General features: G+C 44.9%; 1 protein-coding gene across 2 annotated transcripts in view; it reads left to right on the forward strand.

Moving 5' to 3' along the window:
* SUPT16H (SPT16 homolog, facilitates chromatin remodeling subunit) overlaps positions 1-5437 on the forward strand; it is a 35239-nt gene extending 29802 nt beyond the window's left edge. For both annotated transcript variants that reach the window (XM_073575489.1, XM_073575488.1), the window contains exons 24-26: positions 3516-3645; positions 3791-3868; positions 4408-5437. In XM_073575489.1, the coding sequence (XP_073431590.1) occupies positions 3516-3645; positions 3791-3868; positions 4408-4511 (312 nt within the window). In that variant the 3' untranslated portion in view covers positions 4512-5437. The remainder of the gene's footprint in view (positions 1-3515; positions 3646-3790; positions 3869-4407) is intronic.
* Positions 5438-12517: the final 7080 nt, after the last annotated feature.

The following is a 12517-nucleotide window of genomic DNA, read 5'->3' on the forward strand; positions in this document are numbered from 1 at the left end:
CAGGGAAGATATGAGAGATGAGAAGTAGTTTTGTTTTGCTGCAGTGAGTGTGTACTTGAAAGTGGTGAGGGACTGTTTGAATGTGATGAAGTGCTCGCTGAAGTGGGATATTTTCCATTTCCGCTCAGCATCTTTGTAAACCAGCCTCAGTTCTTTTGTCAGGCTGGTGTGCCAAGGTTGCCTGTTGATTTGGTATGTGTGAGGGGGGCGACAGGTTCGCAAGCTGCAGCTGTTGTAGTGTTATATAAAGTGTCTGCAGCATCTGCATCATGTCAGTTACCTATGTTTGCAAGAGGGAGAAGGGACTCAGAAAGGGAGTGTAAATCATGGAGTTTGAGATTTCTTCGTTGGTGTGCAAGTTTATGGACTAAGGATTGTGCACCAGGAGAGGAGAGGGAAGAGAATGTGAGTAGTTTGTGGTCAGACATAAGAAATGGCGAGTTAGAGAGGTTAGTTAGGGAACAGAGGCTGGAGAAGATGAGGTCCAGTGTTTGGCCATCTTTGTGAGTGGCTGCAGAAGACCATTCATAGAATCATAGAATCGTAGAGTTGGAAGGGACCTCCTGGGCCTCCAACCCCCTGCTCAAAGCAGGATTCGCTAAATCATCCCAGTTAGATGTCTGTCCAGCCTCTGTTTGAAGACTTCCATTGAAGGAGAACTCACCACTTCTCGTGGCAGCCTGTTCCACTCATTGATCACTCTAACTGTCAAAAAGTTTTTTCTAATATCTAATCTGTGTCTCCTCCCATTCAGCTTCATCCCATTGCTTCTAGTCTTTCCTTGTGCAAATGAGAATAAAGTTGATCCTTCTACAATGTGACAGCCCTTTAGATATTTGTAGACAGCTATTAAGTCTCCTCTCAGTCTTCTCTTTTGCAAACTAAACATTCCCAAATCCTGCAACCTTTCCTCATAAGACAGGGTTTGCAGACCGGTCACCATTCTGGTCGCTCTTTTCTGAACTTGCTCCAGTTTGTTGATGTCTTTTTTAAAATGTGGTGCCCAAAATTGGACACAATATTCCAGATGAGGTCTGACCAAAGAGGAGTAGAGGGAAATAATGACTTCACGTGATCTAGACTGTATGCTTCTGTTAATACATCCTAGAATTGCATTTGCCTTTTTTGCTGCTGCATCACACTGTTGACTCATATTCAGTCTGTGATCTATTAGTATACCCAAGTCTTTTTCACATGTGCTGTCACTTAGCCCTATTCCTCCCATTCTATATATGCTTTTTTCATTTTTATTGCCCAGATGTAGTACTTTGCATTTCTCCCTGTTAAAAACCATTCTGTTAGTTGCTGCCCACTTCTCCAGTTTATTTAAATCTTTTTGAATCCTCTCTCTCTCTTCTCTAGTATTAGCTATCCCTCCTAGCTTTGTGTCATCAGCAAATTTAATCAGTTTACCCTCAATTCCTTCATCTAAATCGTTGATAAAGATGTTGAACAATACAGGGCCCAGGACAGAGCCCTGTGGTACCCCACTTGAGACATTCTTCCAACTGGATGTGCAGCCATTTACGACCACTCTTTGGGTCCGATCACTAAGCCAGTTATGAATCCACCTAACAGTTGCCTTGTCCATTCCATACTTAGTCATTTTTTCAATAAGGATTGTATGAGAGACTTTGTCAAATGCTTTGCTGAAGTCAAGATATACTATATCTACAGCATTTCCTTGATCCACCCAATCAGTAATACCATCATAGAAGGAAATTAAATTAGTCTGACATGACTTATTAGTTACAAACCCATGCTGACTCTGTTTAATCACTTCATTCTTATCCAGGTATTGACATACATGTTGTTTAATAATTTGTTCAAAGATCTTTCCTGGTATAGAAGTCAGACTCACCGGCCTATAGTTGCCTGGGTCCACCTTCTTCCCCTTTTTGAAGATAGGAACAACATTTGCTCTTCTCCAGTCTTCTGGCACTTCTCCTGTTCTCCAAGAATTTTCAAAGATTATGGAGAGGGGTTCAAAAATTTCTTCTGCTATCTCCTTCAGTACTCTGGGGTGTAATTCATCTGGACCTGGAGACTTGAATACATTTAGGTTAGTTAAGTGTTTCCTCACTATCTTTCTGTTTATAGATATCCTGGATTCTTCTATTCCCTTAATAGGACAGTGAATAACAGTTGATGTTACATTTCCTTTCTGAGAGAAAACAGATGCAAAATAGGAATTTAAAAGTTCAGCCTTCTCAACATCCTGTCTTACCATTTCATCATTTTCATCCTGTAAAAATCCTATAGCATCTTTGACTTTTCTTTTACTTTTGACATATCCCCAAAATCCTTTATTACTGCTTTTGACATCTCTTGCAAGCCTCAATTCATTTTCAGCTTTAGATAATCTGATTTGTGCCTTGCAGGTTCTGCAGACAGCATTATATTCTTCTTTAGATATGCCTCCTTCTTTCCATTTTATAAACATTTTTTGCTTCCTTTTTAGCATGTGCTTAAGTTCTGTGTTCATCCATCCTGGTTTCCTTAAATGCTTCCTATTCTTCCCTCTTTTCGGAATTGTTAACAACTGTGCTTTGAGAATTTCATTTTTCAAGATTTCCCATCCTTCCTGGACATTTTTGTCTTTAAGGATATCCAGCCATTGGATCCCTCCAATTCTCTTTCTGAATCCCTTAAAATCTGCCTTTCTGAAATCTAACCTTGACGTCTGAGTCTTCACAGGTCTTCCGCCTCTAGTTATCCAAAATTCTAAAATAGCATGGTCGCTACCTCCTAGGGTCCCAGCCACTTTTACCTCCTCAACCATTTCCTCCCTGTTTATAAGGATTAGATCCAAGGTAGCAGTTCCCCTTGTTTTCTCCTTTACCTTTTGGAAGATAAAGTTGTCAGCAAGAGAGGATAAGAATTTCCTTGACCTGTTAGTTTTGCCTGAGAGAGATTCCCAACAAATGTCTGGATAGTTGAAATCTCCCATGACAACTATGTCATATTTTTTGGAGAACTTGGCCATTTGATGCATAAAGAGTTCATCCATATCTTCAGCTTGCACAGGCGGCCTGTAGTAAATGCCTACAATGGTGTCCTTTCCATTGTTCTGTCCTTGTATTCTTACCCAAACAGTTTCCACAGAACTCCCAGTCTCTGAAGCTTCAATCTCTGTGCAGATATACGCATTTCTAACATACAATGCGACACCCCCTCCTCGTTTATCAAGTCTGTTTCTTGAGCAAGGCCAAATGAGAAAGTGAGAGGTAAACCTTAAAGACAGCAGAGTGGGAAGTGTCAGTGGGGATGTTCTAAAAATATTGATGATAGTGGGGATGTCAGCGGAAAGGAAATGAAGTAGTCAGGTGGTGAAGTGGTCCAAAAAAGGTGGCTGGCCCTGAGGGGCGGTAAATGACAGCCAGTTGGAGGGGAGTAGATGTGCACAGAGTGCACCTCAAAAGAAGGGAGCTAGTCTTCTAGAAAACCACCATCAAAATGTTTTATGACTAGTTTTACCAAAAAAAGTTGTGTGTTCACATTTTTTTTTCCATAAGGGCAGTGATGCAGAAGCGGCAGGTTCAGAGTCAGAAGTTGAAGACGAGACATTCAACCCTTCAGAGGAAGAATATGAGGAAGAGGAAGAAGACAGTGATGAGGATTATTCTGATGAAACCGAAGAATCAGGTATAATTGGAATTTGCCTCGGACTCTAGTCTGGTCAACTGCTTGTGGCATTATGTAGAAGTTTGGAGGCCAAGCCATAGATTAAAGGAGGCAATAGTTAATGGCTGAACTGTTGTGTATAGATAACTTTTCTTTCCATTTCCAGTTTACAGTGAAGATTCTCTAGGCAGCGATGAAGAAAGTGGTAAAGACTGGGATGAACTAGAAGAAGAAGCTAGGAAAGGTATATGTCCTCTTTTATTTGATTTCTCTTCATGAGGTAGACAGACCAGAGGTGCATAACCGGGTTAGAAAACTGATTACATGATCCTTTACTTATAATGTCCTGTTATCCTGCCAAACTATTGAATGACCTCCTGATTTTCTGGTAGAATGTCACCAAACGTGACTAATGTATGAAGGATTATTTGGAATTTTTAATATTTTTTTCTATGGGGCTAAGAACTAACTGCTGTTGCTGATCTCTGTCAGCATTGAGTGATCCCAGACCACATTTGCTGATGATTCTGCTGCTTGTGCTGATGTCTTGGTGACAGACCAGCGCCTTCTCTTCAGCTCTGCTCTGTTGTTAGAGATGGTGGTTTCCTGATAGTTGCTATTTTGGACCGTCGGCGTGATTGGGCTGCTGGCTCAAACTCTAGTTGCTTGTTTTTAAGCACGTGACAGAACATTTTTAAGGAAAAGAAGTCATGTGCTATCGTATGTCACATTGATTTGGAGCTTTAATTAAATGAATGTTAACTGTTGTTTTTTTCTTAACAGCTGACCGTGAAAGTCGCTATGAGGAAGAGGAGGAACAAAGTAGCAGTAAGAAGAGGAAGGGTCATGGACATGCACCCACCCCATCAAAAAAGAGGAGGAAGTAACACTTGCGACCTCTTCTTTTTCCCAACTCACATTTTTCTCCCCGCCCCCCCCCCCTTCATCTCTACTTTTGAAGTAAATCCCCCATGTCTTGTCTTTCTACTCCTTCCTCCTTTTTGCCTTTTCTTACCGTTTCTTCACTTGCCCTGAGTCTGAGGTGCGTCACCTGTGCTTTTGCTGCTACAGACTGCTGGGATGCTATGTGATGGTTAAATGGACCAATATGGCATTATTTTATTATCTCCTCTTAACTGGACTGGTCAGAACATGATCTTCTTTGTGAATTTTCACAACCTTCACTTTTTTCTGAAATGACATTCACATTGTATGTATACACCCCCTATTATTTCATGGACTTGAAGATGCTGTGTGGCAGTTACGTGGTAAAAGTGGCACTGCCAGTCTCCCGAGCTGGGTGGTTTGCCTGTATCCCTACATGCACTTGACCAATTCCCTTGCTGCCTCCTCTTCTAGCTTGCCGTTTTCATTTTTTTTGTGCTGCTCTTCTAGCAATTCTTGTAAAATGTTCCTTTTTTTAATTGTTATTTTTGTTTAAAGTGTCAGGACTGCCATCATTCTCCTCGCTGCTCGTCTCTTCTGACTTCAGGCACCATAAAGGTGTGAGGATTTTTTTTTTTCTCTTGGATTTTCCTTTTCCATTGCCTATATATTTTTTTTTTTCTCTTTCTCTCGATCGCAGTGAGGTGTAAATGGTGTTTTTCAGACCTTGGAGACGTGTAAACAAATAAAAAAAAGAAAAACCTTTTTGTACCTTTTTTCCCGTTTGCTATTTTTTTGAGATTCTGTGGTAGGTTAAAAGGATTTTTACTGAACACTCAGATTGTTGAGCAGCACTTGTAAATGGACACGGTGATTGTGTAGTCCTGTTCGATACAATAAAATGAAATTCCTCAGGGATACAATGCCACCTTTGTGTGTGGTTTTGTGCTTTCATTACTTACTAGTTAGTGAGCCTTGGCCAGTGTTCTGACCCACTTTCTCACTTAAATAAGTAGCTAGTAGGATAGTTTTAAAAAAAAAAAATGCAAGAAAAAATAAAGATTGACTCTTTGTTGGTGTATTTTTTTTCTTTTTTAATTTATAGTTTCTCTGATCAGAAGAAATTTATGACCTACTCACAGGATAGGCCAGTTATATCAGATCTCAATGAGACAAAACGCCACCGCTAGGGGGAATAGTGTAACCATACCCTGTAGGCCACAAACCCAGTTGGTAGACCTCAACCAGCACATTAGATAAGGACACTCCAAAATATATCAATATATACAGAACCAAGAAAAAAAATTTTTGGGAGAAAACAGTCCAAAAAACAGTAATCAAAAGGTATAAATTAATTAAATACAAATATTACAATAGTAGTTACAAGTACCCAAAAAAAATTAAGAGACCAAAAGACACAAGAGATCAGGTAGAGACTAAATGCTGTGTCCACAACATGGCAAGCAATCCTCACGTAAGGTGCATATTACAATATATCAAGGGGTAAAACCTGGCTAGAAAAAATCATATTGCTAAGTAGCAAGTAAAGTGTCAATACACATCATATACACTGGTCCAGTAATCCCCTAATTGTAGTGCTTACCCATGTTGTAAAGGACATGCGCTGCACTGCCCCAACGCAGTTATATCAGTTCTGCAGGGTTCTGACAACCAGCACCCCATCAATCGACTGTTGTAAACCTTGATGGCCTATTCTAGAGAATAGGAGTTAAGAGATCAACCTTATCTTCTGCCCCTTTAGTGCCTGTGGACCACATTATTTAAAAATATGTCTGCAGATGGGATGTTTATCTAGGGATTGTGAAACTTGGAGTCTGGTAAGAATGGGTCCATTAAGATCCAGTTCATGAGGGATTGTAGTCTTCCTCTGGATCAACACAGTTGGATTTTAGTGGGTTTTTTTTGTTTTTGTTTTTTTTTTTTTTCTCCTCTCTCTTTTTAAAGGGTTTGTGCAGGCCTTTTACATTGATGGCCTATCCTTATTCTATCAATTTCAATTGGTGGGGTTGCAACACCCAGGTAACAGCTGGAAGTGCTCAGTTGCGGTATCTGCTCTGTCAATGGTATAGTGGCCATGGCTGGGTAAGGCTCGTCTGCCCCCTATTCAAATCAGTTGTGGACAAATTTGCTGTAGCTGTCCAACTGGTCCTATCTGACTGGTCGGAGTGTGTCTGTTGTTACATCGGTACCAATCAGATATTGATGTCCTTACCAAAGGGTGAAAGGCCTGTACAACCCATTTAAATCGTTTGTCCAATACTACTGTACATTGTTTGATGCTGTAGAATCCCGTAGACATCACTTACACACAAGCTACAGAACGAACTAGTTTCGAAATGGAAAGGCAAAGGGGTTGTGCCACGCTAGACTATATTGTTAATGGTGCAGAAATATTTTATGTAATTTAAATGTATTAAAAATGATGCACCATTTATAAAATAAGCACCTTTTGATGTTTAATATGCCGTCCCCTAGGGTTAGAACTCCTGACTGCTCTGTCCATGCTTCTAACCCTCTCCACTGGCCGAGCATGCATGGTTCCCTCTCTTTGCAATGATCGCCTCATCAATGCAGGAGAATCCCTCTGCTCACAGCCAGCCAGTTCTCATACAGCTGACTGAAAGCTCGTGCTGGAGGGTCTGAAGTGCCTGTTTACACAGACTCCCAGCACATCACCAGGGCAGGAGTTTATCACGTGCCACAGCAGATATGATGCTTGAGTATTTAACCACCTGCAGTGTGTCAAGAGTGGGAGAAGAGGGTTGCATTAACAATCCAACACAATGGACAGCACTTTGAATACATTTTATAAGGTCATAAACTTGTAAATAACTCATAAAAGAATAAAGTTATGTTAAAACCAAGCACACCATTGTTTTTCTTGTGGAATGCTCAATAAGTTTGATGTGTCATATGACCCTCTTCCCATTGGAAAAAATAAAGTAGGATCCAAAATGGCGGACTTCAAAATGGTCACCACCCATCTTGAAAAGTTTCCCACCTCCCATATACTGTCACAAACAGGAAGTTGATATCACAAACCATTCCTATTTTTATTTAGGTGTATCCATATACATGGCTTACCCTGTACATGGCCGACGCGATCAAATGACGTCAATGTGTCAACTGTTTCACACGCTTATAGGCAGAGGAATTGGCCGGAGGCCCCTCCTCCTCCAATGAAGTCAGTGCAGATGGAGACAGCGTGGCCCGTGGTAGACTTTTCCAGCCAAGGAAGGTTTCGGTCCGCAGGCCAGACTGGGACAGGGCCAGATGTGGCATATGGGCCTCACGTTGCCCAGGTCTGCCATAGGCCATCCGTCCATGGTTTCCAGGACCTCAGCCTAGATCCTTAGATTCCCCCCCCCCACGATGCCACGCCAACAACTCCCTGACTAGACATCTGACTTCTTGTTCTCCCTCCCCGGGATCAGCTCTCCAGATGGGTAGAAGGGTTCACACCCTCCCTCTTATACATTCACTTTTAGCTCAAAGAATGTTCCAGAAGCCCATCTCCTGGGACTGCATGTGAGACCACCTGTGGTGACAGGTTCATTGGGTCTACTATCCACATCCACACAATGGGACTAGTGCCTAGGAGAACAATCGAATTATTGCGTTCCTTGATTACTAATCTTGGGTCTGACCTTATGTATGCATAAGATCCAGCCTACACATCTTCCTCTGCTTACTGTCACTGAATGAAAACATTGATTCCTGAGACTGAACTGACGAGCAAGCAAATCTCTAATAAAACACAGCAAGCAAATCTCTTGATGTAAGATTGATGTAACTAGTGCTCCGTGCTGGAAAAATTCTGCATCTCTTAGATCCGCTGATTTCGCTCTATGTCCATTGCGCCAATAGTCTTGGAATAAGACCTGTTCCTCACACCGTTAGTTTTCCACTCCTCACAGAAGAGGGGACCCCGGGGTCTGATCTTGAATCCGAATCTGACCCGGACACAGATCAATCTTTCGAACTGCAGGTTATGGTCGACAATCTTATATTGGCCATCATTCAGACCCTTAATATTAAGGATGAGGAGAATCCCCCTCTGGATAACTCCGTCTTATTCAAAAAGGCTGAATACACTCCCCGGGTTTTTTGACGATCACAAGGAGTTTGATGGAATCTTCGCCAAACAGTGGGCGCACACGGAAAAGTGCTTCCCATGCAGAAGGAAGTTGGAGATTCCTTCGGTCCCAATTTCTTCAGCAAATAGGCAGAATCCCCTGCTGCGAACCCCTCCAGTCTCTCCCCTGTCCACTAAGACGGTCCTATCACTCCCTAACAGTTCTTCCCTCAAGGACTTCCCAGACAGACAGATCAAAGCCATGGCGAAGTCTGCCTTTGAGGTTGCTGGAGTTTCTCTGCCCCGCTTTCCCTACCACCTGGGTAGTCAAGTCTGTTTGCAAAACTTCTTCGGCAGGGCATTTTATCAACGGCCTCACCAGAAGAGCTGGCTGATCTTGCGGATCAGGTAGCTCACTCAGGTAAATATTCGCTCGACGCCACCAGCTGTTCTGCCTGTGTTACCAGCAATGTTGTAGCCATACGCAGAAGGCTGGCTCAAAGCATGGAATGTGGACCCTACGTCCCAAGAAGTCCCTTACCAATCTTTTCAGAGCTCACGTCTTTCTGGGTCTAAGCTGGATCAACTAATTTCAGACGCCACTGGAGGCAAGAGTATCTCCTTTCCCCAAACGTCTTTTTACAAGGAGACGTTCTCTTCAGTTTTGTCATTTCATTTCCTCCAGGACCTCTCAGAGAGACCAGTCTCCTGCCTAGCCTTCCAGGTCACTGTCAAATCCTCCGGTGCCTGATCCAATAGATTCTTGGCATGACTGTTCACCCCCACCTGGGAATCCTCTCGGTGGGTGGCTATCTTCTGCTTTTCCGGGGCGTGTGGCTCTTTCTCAGTCAATGATGCTTGCATTAGGGAGTCTCTCCCACCTCCATTCGGAATGGGAAATAATTCCTTCTTGTCCACTGGCAAGTTGTCACAATGGATGCCAGTCTCCAGTTGGGGAGCAGTCTTCCTGTATCACACAGTCCAGAGTCGCTGGAACTCTCAGGAAGCCTCCCTTCAAATCAATCTACTGGAAATCAGAGCCATCTACCTCTTTCATCTCCTCTGGCAGGACCTTCTGTTGGACCAACCAGTCCAAATTAAATTTGACAACGCCATGGCATACATAAAACCCCTAGGGTGGGACACGCAGGAAGTCTGCAATGCTAGAGGTCTCTGGGATTCTGGCTTGGTCCGAACGGTATTCCCGATGTCTATCTGATTGTGTCTCAGAAGAATCACAAGGTGCCCAGGGTGCCTTGGTTCGTGGCCAGGTCTCACGACCACCTAACAGTCAGTAACGATGCCCTGGTCATTCAGCGATCTCAGTTTCCACCTCCATACCTTTTTTCCACTACTTCCCGTGATTCCCAGACTCGTCAAAAAGATCAAGGCGAAAGGAGTTCCAGTCATTCTGCTGGATCCAGACTGGCCCAAAAGAGCTTAGTATGCAGTAAGTCAACCTGCTTGCAGATGTTCATTGAAAGCTCCCAGAGTGACCAGACTTACTCTCTCAGGGTTGCATATTAGTATTCTGTGCATATAAGGGTGTGACCGCCCTGTTTCTGAGTTGGAAAATCCATCCTGTCTGGCCTATACTATTACTGGTGGTTCAGTCCCTCTGTCCTTGTTCACATTTACGTCACTTGACAAGTGGAAAGGTTTTAAATACAAGAGTTAGGACTGTCCCACAAGGGTTGCCGTGACGTGGCGGGATGGCTTCTACATTATTTTGATCAAAATTATGTTAACTAAATACCCTTATTATTACTATTATTATTACCTTCATGCAATTTTTGCAATATTTTTTTTACTTTTTTATTCCAGGATATTTGTTTTGTGTTTTGCTTTTGGTTTTCTCTGTGTAAAGGTCATGTGTTCATATGCAATTACATTTTGCATGCACATTAATTTACTTTTTCTGCTCAGACCCAGTTTCTCATTTGCATATTAGCTAGAATTCTTCATCTCTCAATTTACTGGCATAGTCTGTTAAAGCCAGTCCTGAGAAAGGCAGGTTTATTCGGTCGTCCATGACAGCACCACCTGAGAGAGGGGATCCGCCCTTTAGGAACAGGAAACCTACAGATACAAAAAGGGCGGCACCTCTCCCACGCATCAGTTGGTTTCCTGTTCCTAGAGGACAGTACTCCCTACAGATCGTCCGTCATGGAGTCGACGAGGGATTCCCAGGCCGGCTGACCGACTCGGGTAGCGGGGGGATCTCCTACCTCGGTCCAGTTCGGGGTCCCTGGAAGCACCACGGTGGGGCCGGGTAGGTCGCCACGGCTGTGGTTGGAGCAGGTGGAGCATAGGGTCTGGTGGACAGCCGTCTCCAAAGTGCGGGCACCAGGTACGTATGCAGGCCCCTCCTGAGTCTCCCCCCGGGGTCCGGTCATCCCGCGTCCGGGTCGGCGGTCGCGCCCGGTCGGCGGGCGCACGCGGGCGCATATGGGGGCGGCGGGCACACCGGAGCCGGGGGCGCCCTGCCGGCTCCGTTCCGCGCGCTCCCACGGTCTCTGACACATGGTGGAAGTGACGCAGCAGAAGGGGCCGGGGACGGAAGTCGGCTGCCGGCCGGCTTTCCAGTGTGCGCCGCGTGTGCGCGGCTGTCCGGGGGGGACGCGCTGTGCCCGTGGCGGGGGGGGAGGTGGAGCATGTGGGGGGGGTCTCGGATGCTGGGGAGGTGCCGCGCCAGAACCCTACTGACCCGGGTACAGGGAGGCCTTAGGCTGTGTGCACACGCTGCGGATTAGGTGCGGATTCTGTAAAATCCGCAGGTCAAAATACCTGCGGTTTTACCTGCGGATTGCTCTGCGGTTTTGCCCTGCGGTTTTTCATCTCCTCAATAGAGGAGATGGCAAACCGCAGGAGAATCCGCAGAAAGAATTGACATGTCAATTCTTTCTGCGGATTGAAAACCGCAGATAATCCGCGTGGAAAATTCCGCACCGTCTGCACTGCGGTTTTTGATTCCCATAGGGAATCATGGTACTGTACACCGCAGCAAAAACTGCTGCGGGTCCGCAGCGGCCAAAACCGCTGCGGAACCGCAGCAAAATCCGCAGCGTGTGCACACAGCCCTAAAAGGCAGGAGACAACGCTGCGGGGGTGCTTCTGAAGGCCCAGCGATGGATACGACAGAAGCCCCCATAGAGCAGCAGGACGAGATACAGGAGCGGCCACAGAAGGAGGCCGTGGCGAAGCCTCATGCGAGTGGCCAGCAGAAGAAAAAACGATCGAGTGAACAGAGCCGCGGAAGTTCCTCCCGGCTAAAGGACCCTCCTGCCTCCCTCCGTGATCCGGTACCTGCCTCATCTGCATGGGTAAGAGATCTTCGTGAATGTACCCTGATGCAGTGTTCCCTTATGTATTTTTTTCGCAGGGGAGGAAAGCTACGGGAAAACAGAAGCACAGAGAATGTGCCCTCTGTAGTTGCCCCTTGCCAGACGGCCACCCCAAAAGATTGTCAGCCATGTGTGCGACAAATGGTAGGGGTTGGAAGGGAACGAGGGCCAGGGATAGACTGGCAGGCCCTTACATTCTCCCCCGTCCTTACAGGTAGCGGAAGAAATGCCGGATTTCACCACAAGCCTGAGAGAAATAATCAGGACAGAAATGAAAAGCCCTGTCAAAAAGGGATTCTTCTAGGGGGAGAGAAGTTAGCTTCTCAGGTTCGGAGTCCTCGGTTGCTCCTAGGAACAATGACTCCTCAGATTCCCCGGCCTCCACTTCGTCTTCTTCAGAGGAAGATTCGAGCCGTTTTTGCTTCCCGTTAGACCAGATGGACAAACTAGTTAAAACAATAAGGTCCACCATGGGAGTAACAGACTCAAAACCAGAACTTTCGGCACAGGACGTGATGTTCGGAGGTCTAGATCCCAGGAAGCGCAGGGCCTTCCCTTTAAATGATAA

The sequence above is a fragment of the Dendrobates tinctorius genome, unplaced genomic scaffold (genome assembly GCF_039654945.1).
Source record: "Dendrobates tinctorius isolate UK_male_01 unplaced genomic scaffold, ASM3965494v1 ptg000044l, whole genome shotgun sequence".
In the NCBI taxonomy this organism is placed as follows: Eukaryota; Metazoa; Chordata; class Amphibia; order Anura; family Dendrobatidae; genus Dendrobates; species Dendrobates tinctorius.